Source organism: Puntigrus tetrazona, chromosome 16 (assembly GCF_018831695.1).
Source record: "Puntigrus tetrazona isolate hp1 chromosome 16, ASM1883169v1, whole genome shotgun sequence".
Taxonomy (NCBI): domain Eukaryota; kingdom Metazoa; phylum Chordata; class Actinopteri; order Cypriniformes; family Cyprinidae; genus Puntigrus; species Puntigrus tetrazona.
Genome location: NC_056714.1, coordinates 19,356,055 through 19,382,532, shown reverse-complemented (window position 1 = coordinate 19,382,532; position 26,478 = coordinate 19,356,055). Strand labels below are relative to the sequence as shown.

General features: G+C 36.0%; 1 protein-coding gene across 1 annotated transcript; it reads right to left on the bottom strand.

The window, feature by feature from the left end:
- Window positions 1–169: 169 nt before the first annotated feature.
- gapdhs (glyceraldehyde-3-phosphate dehydrogenase, spermatogenic) lies at window positions 170–12,199 on the bottom strand. The gene is made up of 11 exons (XM_043261387.1): window positions 12,097–12,199; window positions 5,844–5,903; window positions 4,615–4,711; window positions 3,848–3,954; window positions 3,215–3,305; window positions 3,004–3,122; window positions 2,796–2,877; window positions 1,941–2,092; window positions 1,697–1,859; window positions 1,496–1,593; window positions 170–568 (listed from the first exon to the last, which is right to left on the bottom strand). Exons 2-11 carry the CDS (start codon window positions 5,870–5,872, stop codon window positions 499–501), a joined length of 1,008 nt encoding a protein of 335 aa, XP_043117322.1. The 5' UTR covers window positions 5,873–5,903; window positions 12,097–12,199; the 3' UTR covers window positions 170–498.
- Window positions 12,200–26,478: the final 14,279 nt, after the last annotated feature.

The window sequence follows — 26,478 nt, the reverse complement described above, 5'->3', positions numbered from 1 at the left end:
TCTTGAAAGGTTAACTTTTTTCCAGCAAAGGTTTGATCCTTCTCATAATTAAGAGTCCTTAGAAATTCTTATGTCAGATATAGTACAGTAGGCAAAGTTAAAAGGGTTAATAGTTTAACATGATGTATGTAAACACACATTACAAGAGACAGAATAAATGAAACACATCTGTTTTTCCAAACACTTTAATTAGTTTCTTTTTAAACTGCATTACAGTAGCCTTTTATCTCATATAACTTTATATCAGTTATTCTCTTCACATCAACACAACGTGATTACACCCAGAATGACAACAACTACAGCAATGCTTGTGGAGTGACACTGACACAAATACCGTCAAAAGAAACTAACACGCACACACAGACGTCTACAGAGACGAACGCGTCTTGTAGGTGAGAACAGGAATGCTAAGGCGTGTCACTATGGCTTCAGCTATGAAATGAGTGCGTTGAAAAGAAGGAATGGTAGGGCCTTTCTGCTGTCGCAAAACTTGGTGAGTTACTCTTTGGAGTGCATGTACACTAACAGGTCAGCAACACGATGGCTGTAGCCAAATTCATTGTCATACCTGTGAGAAAGAAAAAAGAAAAGATTAGAGCATTGCTTTTTCGCTTTTTTAGATATATATATATATATATATATATATATATATATATATATATATATATATATATATATCTTTTAACCAAAAGTGCGCTATTATTGTAATAATTAAACCTTCACACTCTGCTCTTACTAATGGAATGTGCAATCAATGAAGATTAGCTACCAGGCTTCTCAAATTTAAATTGAGCAGTGTTTCAGTTTCACTGTCCAACCTTAATAAATAAATAATTATGTGGAGACAATATATATCTATATATATATTCTCCTTAATAAATAAATGATTCAATGACTGTAATGTTTTATGAAATGAATATTTTTTATATAGATATATCTATCTATATACTTCTCACATATTGTTTTTATCTATTTTACTAAATTAATATTTATAATTAATTAATAAAAATGTATTATATCATAAAACCTAATTTAATCATTTTCATTATTTTGTATTTATATGTCCTATTATGACAACGAATGACAATAAACAGCAAATTTTATGTATATATATATATATATATATATATATATATATATATATATATTTTTTTTTTTTTTTTTTTTTTTCCTAAATTCAATCAATATGATATAGGGGAGTCAGTTTTGAGTTGTTTTGAACTGAAATGTTTTTAACTGATTTACAGAATTAAACTGAACTTTATTTGCACTACATTTCAGAGTGAAGACACTATACCATCCATCTTAAAGCTGTCCTACTTGCAATCTGTGAGACTACAAAAAATGCGAAAATGGTGTCTTCAAAAGTTAAAATAATCGCAAATATTCATAGTTAGAAATGCATACTGAAATGCATATACAGATTTAAACTGACATGAGGGTGAGTAAACGATCACACAATCGTCCCTTTAAGTTGTGTTGTTTTTGAACTTACCAGGAGATGAGTTTGACAAAGTTGTCGTTGAGGGAGATGCCTGCACCCGCATCAAAGATTGAAGAGTGAGTGTCACCAATAAAGTCAGAAGAAACAACCTAAACAAAAACACAAATTAAATATGATTCCAATTTCTGTGCATCACTGTATGAAAATCTACATGTTGTGGAATTCTAAAAGAATTTTACTGGCAGGACTTACGGAATCCTCTGTGTATCCCAGAATTCCCTTCATTGGTCCATGAGCGGCCTTCTTCACAGACTCTTTGATGTCAGCGTAGCTGGCGGGCCTTGAAAGGCGGCAGGTGAGGTCAACGACAGACACGTCGGCGACTGGCACACGGAATGCCATTCCGGTCAGCTTGCTACCAAACAAAGACAGATGGTAAATGTCTCCAGTCAACATCAAAATCGATCAGTTGTCTTTTGACGTGTGTTGCACTGACCCGTTAAGCTCAGGAATGACTTTGCCCACAGCCTTGGCAGCACCAGTGGAGGCAGGGATGATGTTCTGGTGAGCACCGCGTCCGTCACGCCAGGCCTTGGCAGAGGGGCCGTCCACTGTCTTCTGTGTGGCGGTGTAGGCATGGACTGTTGTCTGTGAAGAGGTACAGAATTTTTTTTTTTTTATGATTTTTCCATTTTGTTATGGTTTTAAAAGAAGTCTATTATGCTCAACAAAGCTGCATACATTTGATTAAAACACAATCATATAGTAATTTAAAATAGCTGCTTTCTACTCTAATATATTTTAAAATGTAATTTATTCCTATGATGCAAAGCTGTATTTTCATCATCGTTACTTCAGTCTTCAGTGTCTGATTTCTAAAAATAATTTGTTGTCATTATCAATACTGAAAACTGTTGTGCTGCTTAATATTCTTGTGGACACTATTATTAATTTTTTTATGATTGTGATGATTCTAAAGTTAAAAATAACTGCATTTATTTGAAGCAAAAATCTTTAGTAACATTATAAATATGCTGTCACTTTTGATCACTTTTTGATACATTTATTCAGCGTCATTACTGAATTTACATGTTATTTCTTTTAAAAAAATTGACTGCAAAAATTTTGAAAATGAGCGCTAAATTTAATATAAGTAAATAGACAAGGATTTAAGTCCGAACAGGCCTTTCACACATCATGTTACCCAGTAGAACTATTATTTTTATGATGTCTTTTCCTTTTAGCCTTTATTCTAAGGAGAGGGTGTTTAATGATTGTCTTCTCAGTTTAAAAGTGTCAAAGTAATTTGTTTGACCAAATTTGACCCATGTCACACCAGTCATTAACTTACCATGAGGGCCTCCTCGATACCAAAGTTATCGTGAATAACTTTAGCCAGGGGAGCCAAGCAGTTAGTGGTGCAGGATGCATTGCTGTGATGTTTTCAACAAAAACACACGTTAATATGGTTATCTCCTAATGTTGCACAGGTCAGTTATTTTCACGTGCATGCATTAAATATTTCATCTGCATGCTGACATACGTTAGACTCTGCTCACCTGACAATGGTCATACTGGAAGGGTCATACTTGTCCTGGTTGACTCCCATCACAAACATGGGAGCGTCAGGTGATGGGGCGGACACAACCACGCGCTTGGCACCACCCTGGATGTGAGACTATAGGAGACAAATTTCACAGAATATCAGTATTATAATAATATTTGATGCTATACATTTGCCTTCCAAATCCTGCTCAGATGCAGACTTACTGAGGCCTTCTCAATGCTGAGGAAGACTCCGGTAGACTCGACTACATACAGGGCACCAGCATCCCCCCATGGGATCTCAGCAGGCTTCATACTAGGCGCAAGAGAGAAAAGGAATCAGCACAGCACTATCACGCTATGTTCAAAACTAAAGTCTTTTTCTGTACACATAAGATAATCATATTAATTGCCTAAGCAGTACTGTATCCTAAAATGCAGTGCATACTGAACCAGTAAAGAACAAATAAAGAACCCTGACCGTCTACTTCCAGTGTGGCGAATGAACCAGAAACAATATCGATTGCAAATGTTTAACATCTTTTCAGTGGTTTATTGTTTAATTGGCCAAACATTTTTTGTATAATCGGATTAAAAATACCAACTATCTGTATTTTTTTCTTAAGATGATAACAGAAAGCTACTTTTCAATTAAACATGCACTGCTTGTAACATGTATGTAATATTCTTGCAATATTTTCTAAAAATAGTGCCTAGTATATACTGTGTATGCAGTATGATGAACAAATCTTCCTAATTTGACAGTGTTTACAATGAATTTATACATGTTTGTAGTCTATGTGTCATGGTTGACGTTATATCCCAACAGAGAGATGTTCAAAGAGATACCAAACGTACCACTGGAACACAGAGATGGCTTGACCATCAACGATCAGTTTTCCATCCTCTTGGTGCACATCACCCTTGTAGCGTCCGTGAGTGGAGTCATACTTGAACATGTAGACCTGTTAAATGATTTCAAGTTTGAGATTACTAGATTAGAACTTAATTTTATAGATATAGGATTTTTTTTTAGCTTGAAATGTTTATTTTAAGAATGATTCGAAAAACAAGAGCTTTGTGATATTAATAGAAAATTGTTTACTTCATTTTATGTATGAATATTTTTTCTGATTCAATACATTATTAGCTTTTCATCAACTTCCAAAATGTTTCTGGAATACATTCAGGAACTGAATAAATTCTAAGTTCATTTAAAATTGATCTGATCTGTTTATTGCTTATAGCACGGTAAGTTTTTAGTGGTTTACTACAATTTGGAAACAATAAATAGAAAAAAGATTCAGCACCATGAATTTTACAAAAAATATATATAAATAAATTACTAATGGTATTAACCAATGGTGAACAGTAGGATATATGCATTAATTATATGTAGAAATATGCATTAAGAATTGATATAATGCTACTTGTATTTTTAATTTAAGCATGGATGCTAAAAGAAATGCTGTTAAATGCACTGGGAATGCTAAATTTTTGAAAGCATCTAAAAGCTCATGCTAAAAACACTTCATACTGAGCAATACTGTGAACCTAGTTAGTTTAACATGGCTGCTGCTTTAAACAATACCAAGAATCATCATTTCTGCTTTAGTGAATCTCACCATGTACTGCAGGTCGATGAAGGGGTCGTTGATGGCGGTGACTTTAATTCCCTTCTGCAGGCAGGCCCTGAGGACCAGACGGCCAATGCGGCCAAATCTACACAAACACACAGCGGAGTTATTTAAGATGCTTCATAATGACACAGTCTCTCTTTTTTGTATCTGTTATTCTCAATCTCCTTTATCTGTCTGCTTACAGGGATCACGATGGAAAATTCCACTGAAGGACTGTGATTTAATTGGGCAAAAAAGGGAATATCTACATGTTTTTAATAAAATATGCCAACATATGAAAGGTAAAATGAATAATTTGTGTTTGTCAGTTGATATCTGATTGGTAAGGCACATTGTCTGAAAGACAGGAGTGTGTGTACGTGCTTGTGTGGATGGAGGCTTAAGCTCATCCTGGGTAATCCTGTTCCTGTAATCATTCGGAATCAGGCCATTTGCTCTCTCTCTCTGTCTCTGATTATCTGCATTTTCCAATATCTATTTATGAAATTATAGATTATATTATGTCCCAAAACCTACACTCTAAATGTGTAACCCAACCTTCTAAATAGTAACCCAGTTGTCCATATTTTCCCCAGCACTGGGCTGTATTTAGCCAGGCATTTTTTAGAGTGTAGTGAGCTACCTCGCTCCTTACTGCTTCTAAAAAACCTAAAGAAAATCACACCAACTTTCAATGTTTTTTATAGTATGCAACAAAAAATACATCTACATTTTAAAATTAGATTTAAGTGTCTATAGTTAACAATCTAGTTGATCATATTTTTTTACCTAAAATATATACTTTTATTATTTATTATATATAATTCCCTGTGATCTTAAGGTATTATTTAACACCACTTTTGAGTTTTTTTCTTTTCTCCGATATTGGTTAATGGTCACATGACTAGCAGTTAAAGAAACATACATACCAATTGTTTTGTTTTATGTATTTATTCACCTTAAAGTAGTTTACTTCATTTTATATATGAATTTTTGTTTTTGATTTAATACATTATTTCCTTTTTTAATCAACTACCAACATTTTTTGAATACATTCAGTAGTAATTTAAAATTGATCACCATCTGTTTATTGGATATAGTACGGTAAGTTTTAGGTGGTTTACTACAATTTGGAAACAATAAATAGACTCAAGTTTTGTTGTAGTATTTTTATCATGTTTGATGTTGTTTAATCGTATATTTTTTTATATTCATTGTGTGACAGTTAAACTCACCCATTGATTCCAACGCAAAGCTCAGACATTATTGCAAAAGTGTGGATTGTGGTCTTGAACCTGAAATAAGAGAAGACAAAAACAAAGCTTTTTAGAACAATAGCATCATATAATGTATATGTCACATCTCTGGACTCTTTGTTTATGTTTTTGTCCCGTGCCATGTGCTCCCTGTGCCCTGCCTTCCCTCCATGTTAATTATGTCATTGTCATCAGCTGTATGTAGTTAATTTAGTCAATTACCCTGTGTATTTAAGTCCTGTGTTTTGAGTTCTGTTTGTCCGAGTGTCAAGGTCCCTACCCGATGTCGATACCCCTGTGTTTATGCTGCCTGCCTGTTCTACCTGCCTGCCTTTTTTGTATCTTTGTTACCATTTTGGAATTAAACCCTTTTATTTTCATTTAATCTCGTTGTGTGCTCTCGTGCTTACCACACAACCGTGACAGTATAATATTACTTTATATAAATGCATTAGCTATACTGTTGTAAAGTGTTTAATAATGTGAAGCTGATTTTGTACAGAACTCGCATTTGTATTCATCAACGTCCACAAAAAATGACAAAATAATCAAATTGCATGAAGGACTTTTCATTTTATCTTGTGAAACAGTAGCATTTGTGATTGCAATTTTTGATCATCCCGCCCGCCTCACTAGCAGGTCTGTCTAAAAATGCTTGTGGGACTGAACTTCATGAACTTTCTCCGAGCCATTGTGCTGTTTTGGATGGTGGGTGGAGGGCTGAACTGTTCTCTAGTTTTTATTGTTCTTGGGTCCATTAGCATGCTGTCTGGGAAATTTCCAAACTTCGGCCTGACTGGACCTGCATGCTTTATTAGCCTGGCAGAGCAGAAGACCTATTGTGTTAAGACACGTCTTTTATTCTCCGCTCTTCATGCAGAACAGGGGCAGCAAGTCATGCACTTCACAATTTGTCCTTAAACTTCCTTGTGCACACAGGAAGTTGCTGAAATATCGGCAGTGTACGTGCATTGCCAAGCAATCTTCAATGTGGGCTTCGATATGCAACAAGCTGTCACATGCCCAACATTGTGTGCATTTTTCTCTATACAAAGTGCCACGGTGTGTGAGGATGGGTCTTATGTAATATGAGTATGACAACTGGACCAGAGTCAAATATTTTTACATTATGCCATATATGGCTAACGCCTGAGAAGTATTAAAGGGGAGAAAAGCATAGAACTGGAAACAGACACATGTGCAAACGAGGTATATGACTTTAAATTGCAATGTAAAAGTTAACAAATTGAAATTCTGTTAAAAGTGTAATAGCTTTCAGTTGATTTAGTTCTGCCTTTTAATACAAACTCAATCAGTTTAGACTTTAGAAATGTTTGGAAAAAGATGATTTCTACTGTCATTCTTTTTACAGCTAGACGTAAAGTGACATCCCTGTGACTTATTTTACCACAGTATTTCAAACACTATAAGAAAGAACATACAAAATAACTCAAGAGAGTAGCTCTAGTGCGTTATACTTTGTTTGACATTTTAGGATATAAACGCATTTTAGCTAACATGTTATAATGTTTATATTTGTAGTCAAAATATCGCCCTCTAAAAGCCCATAGATGTGGCTAGTTGACAGAGAACGTCACATGATCTGTTGGGTTTTAGTGAGCTATGGTTTGTTTTGAGTCTACATGTTTATAGTTTCATCAAGGCAAGTAGTGCACAACCCTGTACGCCGTCATTAACGAGACAAATGAGCAGACATCATTGATTGCACCTCATCTGCCACTTTTGGTCTCTGTGCACCACTGAAACGGCCAAAAATGTCCTTCACGGTCTGCTTGAGAAGAGGGTTTAGGCAGAGTTCTTTAAATTGACTAAAACTAAAATTTAAAAAAGTGTTATTTGAAATTAAATAAGCTTTAACTGTAATCAAATATTAAAGAAAAAAAAACCTAAATATAGCTAATGCAACATTTATCATTTTTATTTAGTGTACTAACAACAAGTTATTAAAACTTGTATAGATATATTAAATACAACAATCCAAAAACACAACTAAATTACTAAAACCTAAAAACTAATATTAAAATTAAAGTCTGAAGTGAAAATTAAAAATATAAATAAAAACTAGACTAGAAGGTCAATTATACTAAAATATCACTGGGTCTGGGATATGGTTTATGTGATCTTTGTTACAAACTGCAAACCTGTCCTAAATTGCAAAATTTGGAAAATTTTACATGAGGCAGAGAAATCAAATGCTCTTCTAAACAATTCATTTCTAGGTTTCACTGCTAAATCCAAATTGAAGATATGCCATAGAGTTGGACACAACAGCAGCAGATTCAATAGAGAATAGTGCTTGTGAAGTTTGTCATTAGCGTTTTATTTTCCAGGCACTGAATGATCCATTTACCAATGGCAGTTTCCACAAATACTGAAAAATCACCCTCAGGCTCAGAACAGAGCAACCAATCAATGCGACGCCTTGACCGATCAACCTAAAATGACTTCAAATGCCTGTCTGTAACAATGAAACTTTTTAAAACAACAATCAGCTGCTTTTTGACATTTCATTATTTGTATAATGTTGTCTGTACAAGAAGCGAGCTGATCCTGAACTCGAACACAAGCTAATGCACCGCATTCAATCGCCCACTCCGGCAGACCGGATGAAATCAGGTCACTTTTGCTCAAGGGCAATGTAAAAAGAGATGAAGGTTGTGGTCTGTGTAGAAAATAAGGTGCCAGTGTGCAAACAGAGCTTTCATAAAATTCTGCTATTATTTAAAAGCTGTATTTTTGTTCATTGTACTTGGTTCAGCCATACTGAATGCCCAGAGGCATTCCATGTATAGTAAGTGAATGTGAAGTACCAGCAATTGCACTGTTACATAATCAAGAAACCCTTGATTTTGTCAGGCAGCTCAGTCTCTCACAGCATGCATAATGACAGACCGTCCTCGCAGCTGGCAATGTGTAACTGAAGACTGTAATCTCCTAATCGGCCCATGTGTGTGAACCATGCACTGCACCTGCCCTGCCTGGGTAATCCTAATCCAAGTCCCCAGTCTTGTTAAGGACTACTGCACGTGAAATGACAGAAGATCGCAGATTCATCTTGAAGCTAAAATGGCTGCATTTAGCAGATGCAGGTGCTGCTGGTGCAGAAATTATTTCTTGTTTTGCAAGCACTGCCTGACAAAGTGGCCGCTGATTTATTTAGAAATGAAGCTTATGGATGCATAGAGACGAAGCAAAAATAGCTGTGAGCCTTAAAAGCCATACGATCTGATGAAAACGCAGAGAATGATCACATGACGTTGACAAGGTCATTCGGTGCAGGACAACAATGGCTGTGTCGGCATCTTTGGTTTCCCTTCCTCTCCTGACTTCTTTTCTTTCTTCCTTCTGATTCTCTGACAATTTGGACATTTCTCCACTATACAGATGTGAATATCCCTCTTTGTATTCTTGGAAAATTTGGTCAGCTAAAAGTACAGTGTACCAAAGTCTGAGAGAACTGGTTTCCTGCCAAAAGCCTGCCGTCTCCAATTAGACCTGGATCAAATGACACACATACACCTCTGAACTGACCCTAACTTCAATTGCCCCACTGTTCTGTTTAGCGTCTCTCATTCGTAGCAACACTGTCATGTGAATATCATGTGTAACATGACACTACACATTAAATTCTAATATTTTCCATAATTAATTATAGCTCCATAATCTTACTGAATAATATGCGCACGCCTGTAATCACATATCATCACAGAACAGTAAAATTGGCGTTAATTTTCTCCATAGATAAAAGTGTAAATCACATAAACAGAGCTTTGAGTCTGTTTAAAGTCGGAATGAAATGTATTTGACTTTGACCTATTCATTTTCGAATCAAAATGTATTTTTAATCAAAATAACTCTTCCTGTAATGACTTTAAGCAAAGGTACTGTGAATTTGACTTAATTGTAAAAAAAATTGCTGAAGTACTGAAGAACTACAATACCCACTACAAGATCGCATGTCCTACAGTTGAGCCACGTAATTTTCACATTGTTTATTGTGTCTATTATTATTATTATTATTTAAATTAATCATAGCATATATTTGTATGTGTTTTTATCATGTTAAGTCTCTTTGTATTAATTTTGCTCTTATTTGGTAGGATTTCTCAATCTGATGATGCAGTAGGAAGCCAGTTTTGACAAACCTCAGTGCCACACCTTTTGGAGATGAGAAGACACATTTCCTCTGAACCGGCAAGAAGCTCAATGTGACAGAACAAGGACACACAGACGTGCATAACCAGGACAGTTTTCCTAGGTCATGCACATAGTAATTTGAGTGGAAAATATCTAATGCTGTATGGCATGAGAAAAAAAACAGCCTGCGACTAAATAAATACCGAATTAAACCTATTTTTAATGACGAAATAATTATTATCAAGTTCTGAAGCGTTGCATTTCTGGAGGTTTGCCTATAAAGCATCCCGAGGAAGTGCTGTGTCATTCCAGCCAGACAATAGGAGCAAGAGAAAGCAAGTTTTTAGAGAGTGGCTAAGCACTTTAACTAGTGCAACACATAAATGTCTAACGTTAGGAGCATTATTTGTGTGTCAACGGTCACATTTGGCTTGCAATAGGTATGATGTAAGAAAATTAAATTACCCCACACTGCAACCCACTGTTCCCATTTTTGGCTCGGTTAAACGACATGTTTGAAAAGAGAATGGTATTTTAACTCTAAAAATTATTCCACCAAGGGTGCGAATTAGAGCCCAGAGAGAAAAAACAGCCTCTTTACAGTCAACACACTGTATGAGTGTACCACAGCTCAATCGTTAAACATGCAATATGCACGCAACTTATTTTGATAATGAACAATTCAATATTTCATTCTGTGAAATCAGTGCAAGTTTGCCTGATGTAAGGTAACATTTACTATACGTGACACTTCAGCTAGCTGAAGGCCCTTGTTGTTGCCAATGGCAACTGCAAAGTCAGACTGCAGAAGGTCAATGAAGGAGGGATGGAAATGCGGCCTGTAGTTTATTTCCGTGCATATCCATATATTATATTTCATCCCACAGTCGTTGAATTACACTTAAGCATTACAGAATTTCTTGATGCCATTATTTCAAATGACCACAGCATAATCATTGTTAATAATGCATATTCAAATCGCAAATACAAATAGGAGCAAATCTGTTCAGGTGGGTCATTTGGTTGAGTGAAAACCACCTTATACCAGCGAAAACTGGTAAACCACCTGGTTTCACGTTTTATTGAATGGGGGGAATTGCAGGAAATGACTACAGAAGTAAGTTCTTAAGTTCATTATTGCTCATGATACCCAAGGTTTACAGATCTGAGTCATGTTCTCCACTGCAGCATCGCACACGAGTCCAGTCACGTACATGAGGGAGAAAATCTCCCATGATGCTCACCGTGTAACATATGTGCCCCGTCCAGATTTATATTAAAATACATGTAGCAGCTCTGGCATAGTCTATTCTAACCCTAACCTCGAATAACGCATTAAAAACCTAAATGTTGAAAGACGTGTTGAATAAGCACAAGGAATTATATAATTTGACCTTGAGAGCTCATTCGACCTCCGCGATGCGAGTGATGTCTGACATTATTTCTGTTTATCTGCTTTTACGTGCATCAGAGCGCAAACGGTTGCTTTTACCTTCAAAAAGGGGGAGTGTGTTCTTTCCTCATTCGTTATTTGTCAACGTCAATACGTCGAATAAATTTAATAGCCATCTGACTAAAACATGTATTCTAAATCTGCACTCAAACGACACACGGTCGCGTCTGAATAAGTAATTTAAATAAAAATAATTATTAAATCATATCCCCTCCCCTCTTTCGCAGCATCTCAGCAGATGGTACATTCTGGAACGATATGACGCAACGAGCCCATCGCGAGCGGCCCGCCAGGCACGTCACGCACAGCATTCTTCAACGTTTTCCTAATATAAAATACTAAATTGTGAAATTGATTAAATTAATTAATTCTATAATAAAAAAAACACTTGAACACTTGCAAAAACCCGCACGAAATGTATGAATGAACCACGCCTCCGCACATCCGCGCATCGCGCAGAAACTGACGGATTATATAACGACTTCCTCACAAACCCAAACGCGGCGAATAGCATCCTTTCGAAGCTAAACGTCGCCTTTTAAATGTTTCATGTACGCACGCCATTTTGAAGTCTATGAATTCGACACGAAAATGATGTAAAGCCTGCGAGGAAGAACTCACCTCCTTCAAGTGATGCTGCTGCGGCTTCTGCTCAGTTTCCGCGTAACGCTGCACCATTTTATACCGGACACGTGCCACCGGGGCCGGTCACCATGGCAACCTGACGTCATGCCGTGTTCGCAGGATAATTTTAAAGAAGCGTGTACGAGCTATCCATCACGAATGCTATGGAAACGTTGATGGGAAACTGGGTAAGACGATACTATACAAGGACACGGAGGGGAGATCAAGCGCAGTTCGGTGCTGTACAGATGTGCCAGACTTTAAAAACGCAAAATTGAAATCTGAAAGATTCATATCCAACGTCCTACCTGGCTGTCTTATTATATTTTGCCAATAACAAGATAAAAAGAGCCTTTTAATTCGCCTTTAAGTTGTTTTCTGTGTCAAAGCTCCATGAAAGGATGCAAGGACACGTGTCGAGATACAGATGCAGTATTAATATGCTTAAAAGACACCTGATCTGAACTGCTACCAGTGAATAAACACAAAAACTCGTTTTGGAGGCAACTTTGATCGCCTTTTTTTTTTTTTTTTTCCAAAGCATTGCTTTTAAAGGTTTTGCAAAGATTGCTTTATTTAATTTCCTCTATACACAGCAGGAACAAGCACCGTGGTTACAAATGTGACCATAACTTTGTGACTTTAACTTTTATTATAAAAATGACGTAGTTCAAACTAACAATCCAAAAAAAAAAAGGCATTAAATCGTTTAACATAAACCGTTTAAACAGCCTCCTGTTGGATATTTAGGTGCACGTCCCGGTCACTGTGAAAAAGCAGAAGTGAGCTCGTGAACGTAACGTCGGGATGAGGAAAGTGTGGAATTCCGCACGCTGTTGCACGTGACCTTGAGAGTGGCGCGAGCGGATGCAGATACGTGAGAGACAGCGCGTGCTGCAGCGAGAGGAGCGGTGGGCGGGGCCTGCTCAGACACACGGAGCAAAAATATTGCATTAAACGTGTCGAATAAACGCGAACGATGGACCTGTTGCCGCATTCGATTTTTTTAAAATCGTTTAAACAGAAGTAAAATTGCGTTATATTTCACATTTTTCTAGGAAACGACGTATGTCACGTCTGTACAAAAAAAGCGCCCTCGTGTGGTTTAAATATGTTAGTTACAAAATGAAAGAAAACTACTAAGCGATTAAATACATAATTTGGTAATTTATTTATTTATCGACTGGAAATATATAGAATCTGTGTATAGAAACTAATAAAACAAAAACTATGTAAATATTTATGTGAAATATATATATATATATATATATATATATATATATATATATATATATATATATATATATATATATATATATATATATATATAATTTATTTTAGCTAGTTGCCAGTGCAGCACTTTAATATAGTATAACTTGATCTACTAAAATAATAATAACTAAAATGTAAATAAGGCCTGTAAATAAATATAAATGACAAAAACAACACAATTAATTGATTAAAAATTTAAATTTGAACATGAAATATCAAATATAATTGAAAAATTAAAGCTACAAACCAATAATAACTTTTATCTTAGTATCTCAATTAGGCCTGTACTATTAAAATAATACTGCCCTGATGTTCTCTGAAAATGCATAACTGTAAATTAATTGAACTGTAATATGCTGTCAGTGTGTGTACATATATTAATTACATTATTTCTTGGCCAGACATTAACTTACATAATGTTTTTTTTGTGATAACCAGATCATATAAATAATATAAATAATACTATTTTTTTTTTTTTTTAGTTTGAGGCCTTTAATTGTAAAGACCGGAGATCCCACACGTTTAAAAAAAAAGAAGAAGTTGATGATGAATTAAAAAATAACTAACTAAAGTAAACTAAAAGCAAGAAAAAATTAAATGTAAGCATGTATAATGTAAAAAAACGACACTGTTAAAACTTAAAATATGACATTCGACACTTGTTATTGATTTAATAGGTTTTATGTAATATGAAGACAAGCAAAAAAACATACAAATGTTTGACAACTGTTAAAGCTTTAATTTTTAACAACAGAAAATAATGAAGCTTTAAAAGCATGTGTTTTAATGATGTAAAAACAATTATATGTTATGCAGTTGGTGACAATAAACATGTTGAGTAATCCCTCACTCGTCCTCCAGATGGAGCAAAAATACAAAAATTATCTTGCATTTAAAAGCAGTACTGCAAAGGCTTTCAGTTTTCATTTTTCACTTCCTGGTGCCCTAGCATGAGACTGCTTATAATTAAGGTCTGTGTGCCAGCCTGAAAAAAGGAAGAACGATATAGAGTATATAAAGCAAACTGAAGATTAGACCCACAGCGACGCTGACATGGTTGAGAATGCGTGCCATTCTGGAGTTTTTACTGGCTATTTGCTGGTGTCCAAACATGTTAGCATCTCGAGTCTGTAAAAAAGTACAAATAAATAAAATATAATGTTAAAATGTTACCATTGTATAGCACCTTTACATGCATTAAATAGCATGTCTACATTCATTAACATGCTTAAAAATAAAATCAAAAGGCTTATAGGTCAGAATGTAAAAAACATAAAAGAAACACTAACTGTAAGAAAGTAAATGGAAATGAGAAAATCAAACAAAACTAATATAAACCAGGAAGCTCAAAAACATTTATGGAGCGATAAAAACAGAAACTAAAAAAACAACATTAAAAACCAAAACAATAAAAACTATATATAAAAAAAAAAACTTTTTTATTCAATGTGCAAAGGAAATGTATGCAAAGCGTATATTTTAAATTTCTTAAAACCTTTACTAAAATTTACTAAAAAGCATTAATGTATTATCATAAAAAACAGCTGTGATTAATCTGCTGGAAAGCGGAGTGTCTATTTAAAATCTATTTTTAAAATCTTTCGGTAAGGTGATAAGGTTATAAGCTATTTAGCGTTGATATGGCAGCTAGTAAGTATCATAAGTTTTGTTTGCGTGTGTGGAAATTTTTAAAGCATGCGTTCTCCGCTCAGTCCTCATGAAAAGACGTCACAAGAGTTTTCAGTTCATTATTCCATCTGCTGACATTAACCTTTAAATCGCTTTTCTATGAAAAAGTGTTTGTGAAAAAAAGTGCTTTATTTCCTGGAACAATACTACAACTTTAATTGAGACCACAGTCAAAGCGTGTAATGATGTGTGTTTGGAATGAAGCCAGTTTTGAAATCCAAACCGAAATTGCTGTACAAGTTCACACTGGAATATATCTTTATCACAGAATCTGCCCGAAAGATCAGATAAACTGATGAGACGGAACAGGGAACATGGGATAGAACTATAGAGATAAAAACTGCCAAAATACATTTTTTTTTGAAGATATCACTGAACATGCATTCATAGCAAAAGTAAATTTCTGGCTTTAGGTTTCACTGTATATTTAGTAATGTGTGTATTAAGTGTGTATTTAGTGAGATAGGTTTAACTGAGCAATAGTGAATGTATATCTTGAGTCTGTGGGTACAGACGAAAGCCCTTGTTAAATATCCAGCAACAAAATTGCATCAAATCAAACAGGGGTTATTAGACAACCATGGAGAAATGATCAGTTGAATATCTCATCTGAAGGACAGGTTTTTTTTTCCTCCAGTAGAAAGCACACATTTCCCAGGTCCTCTCCCATCCTAAATGTTTTGACAGGTTAAACAAGTAAGATGATGATGGTAGCAGCAGAGCTAAGTGGTGTTTTTGTTTTGATAGAATCCCTGTAATGCATGTATTATATTGTTCTATTTTTTTTTTACAAGAGGACCTACAGTACATTGAGTTTTTGTTCTGTTGTGCCACACCTTTTTTTCCCTATGAACAGGTTTAGGGAAGCTACAAAACTGGAACTTTTCAGTTAGACAAATATACAGAGAAACACCTGTCGTCCTTCACAACAATATAACAATTTGACCTCTATTGTGTTTCAATTCTCCTTTGATTAGAAACAAGGTACAACGCTGTTGTGGTACACTTTTGTACATTATAATAGTATGCATTTGTACCTTAAAGTTACTAAAAAGTTACTTATATATATATATATATATATATATATATATATATATATATATTATATTATATTGCAATACTCAAAAATAAATAAATAAATACCCCATAAATACATACATACATAAATGAGAGAGAAATGTTAAATGAAGTAGGTAAGTACTTACTGTGAGGGAGTAAGCAAGCGCAGCCGATCCCAGAGGAATACAGCAGCACAGCATGGTAAAGATGGAGTAGCCCAGGTAATCTGGCAGTGGACTGGTCAGTGGAGTGAACACTTCAGCTGTAGGCTGCACAGTGACCACATTCTGCACCAGATATGACCCTGGAGTGTGCTGGACAGATGCCCCTGGTGCCCCATATTGATTATAGGGAGAGAATCCAGCATCTGAGTACTCCGGAGGGCCCTGCTGCAGTGAAAGCAAAGGCCGCCCTGTTTCTGGATTCTGAGATGAATTCAACTCTGCTGGAGACTTTCTTGAATCCATGTTTCTCTTGATCGCAGTTAACTTTTCTGCAGTGTTTGTCTTTAGTCAGTGAAGATTATTCTGTTGCATCTGTGCACATTCCTCTTAAGTGGACTGGTGGGTTGGGTTGTTTAGTAAGGGGAGGAGTGACAAGCATTTTAGCATTGAATTTACTGTAAATTCTCCAGCTTGACTGCAAGTGACATCTGGTGTATCCAACATGCGAGTTGAAGAGCGCAGAAAATTAAATATCATGACAAAAATATGGTTGTTTTCAGAATTTCGGCTTATTCTTCTATAACTCAAAGGTTGTCACAGAGCAAGCACGCTGTCATTCAATGACCCAAAACAGAAAGCATTATGCAATGTTTTTATTTGTTAAATGTAATCAGACAAAAATCGAAACAAACAGAAAACAGCAACACCATCCTGTTTAGAAAATTGTTTGCAAGTATATATAACAGTATTCACAACAAAAATGTTAAGTTGTTAGCTACCTCTAGTAGACTATAGATAGTAATAATATTTAGGTGTTTAGCTATATCTAATTGTTTTTAAATCCTCAAACAGCAGGTTCCTAGTCAAGGATTAAGGAATTGTGTTTATTTTTATGACGTCATTAATTATCAGCTTTTCACTGAACTCATAAACCCCCTGCAGTTCCTTCACAAATCCAGTTAGGGAAATTCATGTTTAATGCACTTCATTATATTAATAACCACAAATGGAATATATGTACTCTTTGTATTTTTATATATCAGAAGTATGAAGATTATGCTGTTTAAATCGATGTGAAACATTAGATTAAATCTAAAAGTAGTTAGATTACATTACCTAAAATGTGTAATGTAATGGATTACACTACTAACTATAACTTTTGTCATGTAATTTGGAATCAGTACTGAACTATTTGTAAATACTGAGTACCCTAATCTAGCTGTGTAGCTCTGTGTAGCCTAACTGTGTTCAGAAATTTAAGCAGAACATAAAGCAGAAGTAAAGAAGAGGAAGAAGAAGAACATGTTGATGAATTAGAATATAAAACTATCTAAACTAAACTAAACACCATAAATAACTGAAATGTAAGCATATCATGAAAAAAATGGTAAAAAAAATGGTAAAAGTTAAAATATGACATCCAACATTTGTTATTATTCAAAATTTATGTCATGTAAAACATAAATTGATGCCACAGTTAACTTAACGTATGTTTTAATAATGCAATGATTCCACTGGAGGTGAGCATAGTGAAGAACCCAAGTTCAAAAAACAAGTCAAAAGAAGTCAAAAGAAGAATTCAAAACAAGACTTGACATGACTTGAACTGACTCACCAACCGTAGGTTACAACATTAATAAAACGAAAGAGAAACGATAATGGAAACATGGCTACTTATAGCAAACACTGGGGAACACAAGACATTAAAAAACCAATGAGAACATGACACAAAGAACAAGGGAATAAACAGGTGTTATTTAGGAAATAAATAATGATATGGCAGAGGACCAGGACTGTGAAGCAATGGTGGACCTGGACCGTGGAGGAATGGCAGACCTGGGCAGTTGAGGGCCAGGTCCGTGGAGCTGTTGCAGACTGAGATACCCTGGAGGACCTTTGCCATGGAGTAGTGGCAGACAGTGGAGCCTGGGCAGAGCAGAGCACCATGGCATTGCAAGCAGAGCAGGATGGCAGGGTGGTGCCAGCAGAGCACACAACCATGAATGGCCTCCGTGGCCATGACAGGGCAAACAGTGAGATCATGAGTGGACGCTATCCACCACCTTGGGAGGTTCTGCAGCAGATGCTGCCACCTCTAGAGCATCTACAGCAGACACCTTTAAAGGTTCTACAACGGACGCCACCACCTCTGGAGGCACTCAGAGGCAGATTCATGGACAAATGAGACATCAGGAGGAGATTTGTGGACTGGAGAGGCCTCTGGAGCACAGTGTGCAGTCCACACGAGATGGCAACTGCCATTTAAAGAAGAGCAACAGAGGGTGGCAGGAGCTCTAAGATGGCAGGACTTAAGAGCGCTGAAGTCACCTGCAGCTCTCACTGACATCAGAGGTGGGTCCACTGGCCCACAACTGCAGGAGCTTGGATACTATAGCCTCCCCCCAAAAACTCATTAGGGGAACTTGCTTGACAGCTGGGGCGTGGCGAGGCTCTGATATGATGGCTGTGACGTGGTGAGGCTCAGGATTGGCGATGATCTTGTGAGCAGTCTCTGGCTTTAGAACCCTGACGTTAGCAGGCCCTGGGTTAGCAGGCATGACGTAAGCTGACTCTGGCATAGCAGGCGTAATGTTAGCATGCCTTGAAACTGCAGGTATAACGTGAGCAGGCCCTAGAGAAGCAGGCATAATGTTATTCTGGCTTGGCATCTTGTAATCAGGTTTTGACTTGGTTTAAGTGACATGAGTAAATTTTTTTACTTATGGTGTGAGCAGATCTGGAGTAGCAGGCACGATGCTAGCAGGCTATGTGGCTTGGCAAATATGGCGTGAACAGACTCAGTAGTAGGCATGATATGAATAACTCAAAGTCAAAGGTGAACCAGCCAGCACCAAAGCTTAATCAATATATTGCTCCAGCGACCAATGAATTGACAACGAATGGGTTCATTTAAACCCACTCGAAAAATGCCACATCATTAAAAGCCACAAGATGGCAGTCAACAAAAGCCCTCCACATAATCCTCTGGCCCGGTCACCTTGATGAAGGCAGAGGAGATGAGAAACTGCTGGATTCATTGTAGTGGTTGTGTATTCTGTAATAATTCCACTGAAGGCAAGAGTAGTAAAGAACCCAAGTGCAGTTTATTTACAGAAGTGATAATCCAGAACAAACAAGGACTTGACATGACTTGAACAGACTTGACATGGAACAGACACAAAATGAACAAACTAGACTCAACAAAAGAGGAGGTTACAACATTAATACATGACAAAAAGACATGGCTACTTACAGCAAACAATGGGGATCACAAGATATGAACAAACCAATGAGAACATGATATAAAGAACAAAGGAATAAAAAGAAAAGAGGCACGAGGGCAAGAGAAGCATGACACAAACAGGAACAGTGAAAAAAATGCCAAAATAAAAGACATGAAAACATGAACAGGAAACAGAAAAAAACCCAATCCCAAACCACTTATGTTCCGAAACACGTATATGCTGAGGAGTCAGTGACATTAAACAGGCTGAATCATTTCTCACTGGTCCTCCGGGTGGAGCTCCTCATACAGTAAGAAGTTCAAAAGATAAAAAAAACATAAGCATTTAACACAAATATGCTTATATTTGAAACAAAGTATTTCTGTTTGTAAAAACCTCACTGTCTTCAACTTTATGGTTTCCTGCTTACAATTATGGTTTAAAGCGAAGTCGTGAAATTGCAATGAAAGTCAAAATGATGTAGACTACAATAATCAAACCTAAGATTAGACCCACAGCGACGCTGACATGGTTGAGAATGCGTGCCATTCTGGAGTTTTTACTGGCTATTTGCTGGTGTCCAAACATGTTAGCATCTCGAGTCTGTAAAAAAAAAAAAAAAAGTAATGTTACAAATTTTTTGTTACATAACTTTTATTTAAAAATCACAGGACAAGTAAATAGATCATACATATCTTTAAAAAAACACTAAACCAGAAAGCTCCACTTTCTTGTTTACACTCCGAAGGCTAAAAACACTGATTTACAGAGTTATAAAAAGAGAAACTAATTTCTGTAAAAAATAATAACCAAAACCAAATATTTATTCTAACATGTTATTCATTATTTGTTATTATTATAAGTTATTTATTATTAATTATTTTAATTTTTTAATCAGTTTCAAAATCATTCCAATCATACAATGACTCGTAATAAAGAGAATTACTTCTGTTTCTATCCCACGTTCCCTACATACGTCTGCTCTTTCTCATCAGTTTATACATTTAGTTTTTAAATGCATTATCCAAGCAGTAACAGTCAACTGAAAAGAAAATATGTTCTTCAAGAAGCAGCAAAAAAAAGTGATATTTAGCCATAGAAGTCCCATATAAAATACTACATGAGGTTGATCTAGTTAAGATTTAACTGGGAGAATGGCAACATCTTCTTGCAGTGTAAAAAGTGTTTCAAAACTGGCTTCATTCCAGACAAACAGCATTACACACTCTGACTTGATTAATAACCTGTTGTCCTTGCAAACACTTTTTAAGTTTAAGTATTTAAAGGTTAAACCCCATTTCAGTGGATAGAAGAATGAACTGAAGATACTTGTGATTTCGTTTCATTAGGGGTAACCAGGGCACAAACTAATTCAGTTTTTGTGCCACACCTTTTTTCTCTTTAAACGAAAGTTATGAGAAGCCACAAAGCTGGATTTCTGAGTGGCACACATATATAGAGAGAGACCTGTCATGCTTCATATGCTTTACATAATCCAAGCATATAGTTAAGAATAAATCTCGAATGAGCATGCATCTTTAAAAAATAACCCAGCCAGACCAACCCTTAGTGTTGAAATGTTGCTGAAATACTGTCATTTGTTTAACATTAAAAAACACTGGAACAATATTTATTGTAAATGCACAAAGAAAGGTAAAAAAATGCCTCTGAATCAATGTTAAATCTATGAAGTTACAATTAAAATATCAACATCAATCCATGATGTTAATTCACCCATATATAAATGATCTTGACTGAAAATAAGATTATAGTCATTATATTTAAACACTGAAATACGAACATTGTTAAAAAGAACAACAACCATGGATTCATTGTTTTGACCTTCTTGATCTTAAATATAGTGTATATATAAAAAACAGGCATGTATATGTTAAGTGAAGTATATAAGACAGGTATATGAAGTACTTACTGTGAGGGAGTAAGCAAGCGCAGCCGATCCCAGAGGCATGCAGCAGCACAGCATGGTAAAGATGGAGTAGCCCAGGTAATCTGGCAGTGGACTGGTCAGTGGAGTGAACACTTCAGCTGAAGGCCGCACTATGACCACATTCCCTGGAGTGTGCTGGACAGATGCCCCTGGAGCCCCATATTGATTGCCGTAAGAGGGAGAGAATCCAGCATCTGAGTACTCCGGAGGGCCTTGCTGCAGTGAAAGCAAAGGCCGCCCTGTTTCTGGATTCTGAGATGAATTCAACTCTGCTGGAGACTTTCTTGAATCCATGTTTCTCCTGCTTGTAGTTTGCAGCTCAGAACAGTGTCTGTCTGTAGTCAGTGCAGACGAATCTGTTGCATCTGTGCACATTCCACTTAAGTGGACTGGTTGGTTGGGTTGTTTTGTAACACGAGGAGTAACCAAATTTTGGCATAGATAGCTTTCTGTAAAGTCTCCAGCTTGACTGCAAGTGACATCTGCTGTAATCAACGTGCAACTTGGAGAGCACTGGATAATAAAATATCAGGACAAAAATATTGATGTTTTCGTAATTCCTAAGCATGTTGCATAGACTTGTTCTTCCATAACACAAAGATTTTAAGCAAGCATTGCTGTCAATGACATAATAAAACGATTTTTATCTGTAAAATGTCCTCAGAAAATAACAATGACATCTCTCCGTTTAGAGAATTCATTGCAAGTATAAATTATGCGGTTATATATTATCACAGTACAAAATGTTTACTACAAAATGATTGATGTTGTTATACTTTTGTATAAATGACTATAAAACGGAAAGACTAACACTATCTAATTGTCTTGAAAGTATTTTTTTTTAGACTTGAAATATATTTCAGTATTACTGTAGAAAATGATGATTGATTGATTAAAGCTTCGAACATGTCTAACTTATGACCCACAAAATACAGAGGTAGCCTACTGTTTCTTTACCTAAAGATACATTTGCAATAAAAGGTACCCAGTAAGATACTGAAAATATTCCTTAAGGTTAAAACTGTGAATATTTATTTAAATTCAAAGGTACAAAATCAGTTATGACAGCAAAGGGTGTATAATTGTACTTTTAACAAGCTTAAGATTTATATCACGCTCTCCGCCAAATATTTTTTTCTGAGTTTGTCTGTTTATGTTCTCTCTTCCTCCACCCTTCTCTTCCCCTTCTCCTTATCTGGTTTTTATCAGCTTGTTCAAGGCTATGCGTGTAGTTTAGAACAACAGGATGCATCTGGATGAGCCCAGTCTCATGAAAATGCGTATAAATGGTATGCCAAATACACACATAAATAGTCATTTTCGTTTTATAAATAAGCAGATGGGATTAGAGGGGTTACCCACTTACAATCTGGGCCCTAACGTAGGCCCTAATCTAATGCTGCTATTTTTATGTCAGGCAGAATTAGGATGACAATGTAGATTTGCACAACTTTATTAACTTAATTTATATTTTGGCTGAAGAGATCTTTACGATTCGACTAGCGTATTAACTTAATGGCAAAAAGTTAATGGCAATATTTTATATGAAATGTGGGAGCCACAAGAAAATGATATCAATTACATTAATAAATAATATAACGCTAGATTGCTTCAAATAGCTTGTATTACATCATAATATCACATAGCCTACATTACATTGCTTCCATTGTCCTCATTTGTAAGTCGTTTTGGATAAAAGCATCTGATAAGTAATTAAATGTAGACTGCAAATGTAAATGTTCATCTTGTTATCTTTATATTTATGAAGTTTGAATGAGTTATCCCATAAAGGCAACTTGAAATGTGATGCACTCCAGAGTTTGAGACTTGAGACTAAAATAAACTAAGATTTAGAAACAAGATTAAAAAGTTTTGAGCGGCTTATAATAAAAATATTTTTTTCTTTATTGTTATCTAATTAAGTAATGTATCTAATCAAGTCTGTCACAATAAAATATATCATGTTGACGTGTTTAGGAGGATTATAAAATTATGATATGCTCACATCAGACACATCTGCCTGCTCGCCACCAGATGTCGCCTTGTGGTTACTCTCATGCTACATAAAATGTTGCATGTCATCCAGCAGCAGCCATTTCATTAACATCACGCTCAGCTAAAACAAATCCGACAGCGAGAAGTTCAAAATAAAGAGGAAAGTAAACGTATTTATCATATTCAAAATCAAGTTGGGGTGGAAAGAGTTAATTTTGGTAGTAGAAGAGAAGACGAGCCAATCATTACCAGACTTAGCATTGGACAGCCTGCTTTAAATCTTTCTCTATATAGTCTGGGAAATGTAGTCTGTGCGGATTAAGAGAAACTGCAGAGCATGTTCTATTTTTTTGGTGGGGGTTTCGAACTGCCTGATTATTTGGGGGAGTTTGTTTTGGCTCCTAAACATCTTTGAGCTACCATTGTTCCTAGGCCGTTACATAATCGGTGAGAGCATTCTGAAGCTCCGAGGGCAAGGGAGCAACATCCCTATGTACACAGCTGAGCTGCCACAGATATATCTGCACCTGTACTATTGTTGAGGAAAGATTCACAGAAAGCAATTAATTCGTACATTGAAATTACAACGAAGCTTGCGTCAATGACCCGGAAACATCAGATGCAAGTTTTCTAAAGCCATGAAAGGAAAGAGAACAGATAGGAAAGTACCAAATACATGCATTTCACATAAATATTACACCATATCGCTGATGTTCTTCTTTCAAAGCGAATTTAAAATGTAAACAATAAGTAAGCCTTTTTATCAAACTTCTAGGCTCACATGCAAGCATTATTTTTCAGCTATGTAAACACAACGTTTCTTAAACACTTACAAACATTCAAATTCTTTTACTTTTGAAGACTCCGAAATCTTACATATAGGCCTACAGCACCTTTAAACCTTTAACAGTTGTAAGAGTTGACTAAAAATGACCCATATTACTTATATGCAGCTGTGGTCAGAATTTGCAATGGTATTTACATGCCATGCAGTTCTCTTCATGCAGATGAAACCAGACAGCTTCTGGGATGACTGCCAATACAAACGAGGGTGACTGGACAGTACAATAAGAAGAATGAGACATTATGGCTGTGAACAGAAGCTCCACCCCCATAAGAGACACCCGACACTTTTGGGGCATGAAGAAAGACACAGCATGAGGAGAGAAAAGCTAAAACAGACAAAACATGTCCACCTCACTAATGATATAGAAGACTTCCCTATTCCCTCATGTGCGGATTCTGCATAATGATCATGTGATCATTAATGATCACTACAGAGTCTCATAGCAGTTCTTTATATTCCATCAAAATAACACACCGCTTTTAACACAGCCACCAGTCCCACCCTAAAAGAAGTTAAGTGTTTGCTTGATTCCTCAAAACAGCTTCAGCTTGAACTGGATTTAGCACGGAGAGGAGTTGCTGTGAAATATGGGGGGCGTTTAGACTCCTGTTTAGCTTCCCGTGAAGCTGATAAAGTACCAGGAATCTTAAAGAGAGAAAAAAAAGAAAAAAAGGGGCACAAAGTGTTCAAGAACAAAATATACATAGTACAAGCAATGATACTTGATTCTAAAATTCAAAATTCATCAAATTATAAAGGCCGTCATTTCCAGAGATCGTGTTTACATGATAGAAATGCATAAAGAAATTAGTACGACAAAAATTGCTTACCTCAATCCCCTATAGCTTCCTCTTTTACTTCCACTTTTTTTTAGCTGTTGAGGCGTGTTTCATCACGCTCATTTTGTTTACCTCTATCTACCTAAAAAAAAAGTCCACCATTTCCGTAAAGAAGAATTGTGTAATTCTTTCTTACTAATATTTGTTCTCTTACATCATTTTCATGGAAATAGAAACTGTTTAAAAGGACACTCAGTGCACGTATTGATATAAGAAATGAACTGTTCCACAGGAAGTCACAAAAGCATGAGCTAAGTGCATGTGAATGTAGAAGCACACATACAGGAAATGACCATGCCATGGTCATTCTGAGATGCAGTAATTCCATTAATAATTAACATTTTGTGCATAACTCGCTTCACCAGCGGTTAGATTAAGCCAGTGACTGGAAAATCAGACCTCCTGCTCAGGGGGGCGTTTGCCAAAAGTAGATCATTAGATATGGTCGCTAGTTCTACTGAACCCTATTGGTAATGGAACAAATGTATCGCCAATCAAATGATACAGTTGCTATTCTTGACTATTCTGTCACTTTCTACGTTTTACCAAATATTTTCCTCCACCTAAATTAAGTGGAGTTCAAAGCTAGGTTGTGTTGGCATGCGCAAAAGATAAGATCACATAAAAATAACGGTGGGGGTTGTGGTTTATATCATCTGAACAGAAACAGCAGATCTTAGAAATATTCATATATCCTATGTTCAATAATTTCATTTAAATTTGGTTGTTTAGTTTTTTTGGTAAGAGAAGATTTTTAGCATAGATTTAATTTACTGTAATTTCTCTATCTTGAGTACAAGCGGGCAAATGTGTTGACGTTGTACGTGTCGATTGTTTGAGAAGAAAGTTTAATACAAGATCTGGCAACCAGGCAATATTGGAATATACAGATGTGATTACATGAGTTTTACCAGAGGTGAATGAGGCTCTTGAAGGAACAGCACCACGTCGTCTTGAACAACTGTTTGAAGAATTTATCTTCCAGTAAGTTTTAGGAGCTCAATTTCTCCAAGACAGACATTTCAGGATAGGAAATTGACTAAAAATGGCATTTAATAATCATGAGCTCCAACGCGGGTGTTTTATCACCATCATTTACACAGGACCACTTATGTCTTATGACCACTTACACAGGACCCCAGTTGTATCACAGTCAGTTTCAGTGCTGTCTGATGTAGCATTACATAAAAAAAATCATATATGACCAGTTTTATTTCAGATAGCTGTAAAAAGGAAATTCCCTGTTACTATTGATAAGTAACTCCTGTTGCTTTGTCATTGACGTCTGGTTGGGGAAACACCTGTTTACAGGAAAAGGCAGCCCTTTAGAGTGGCCTCCAAA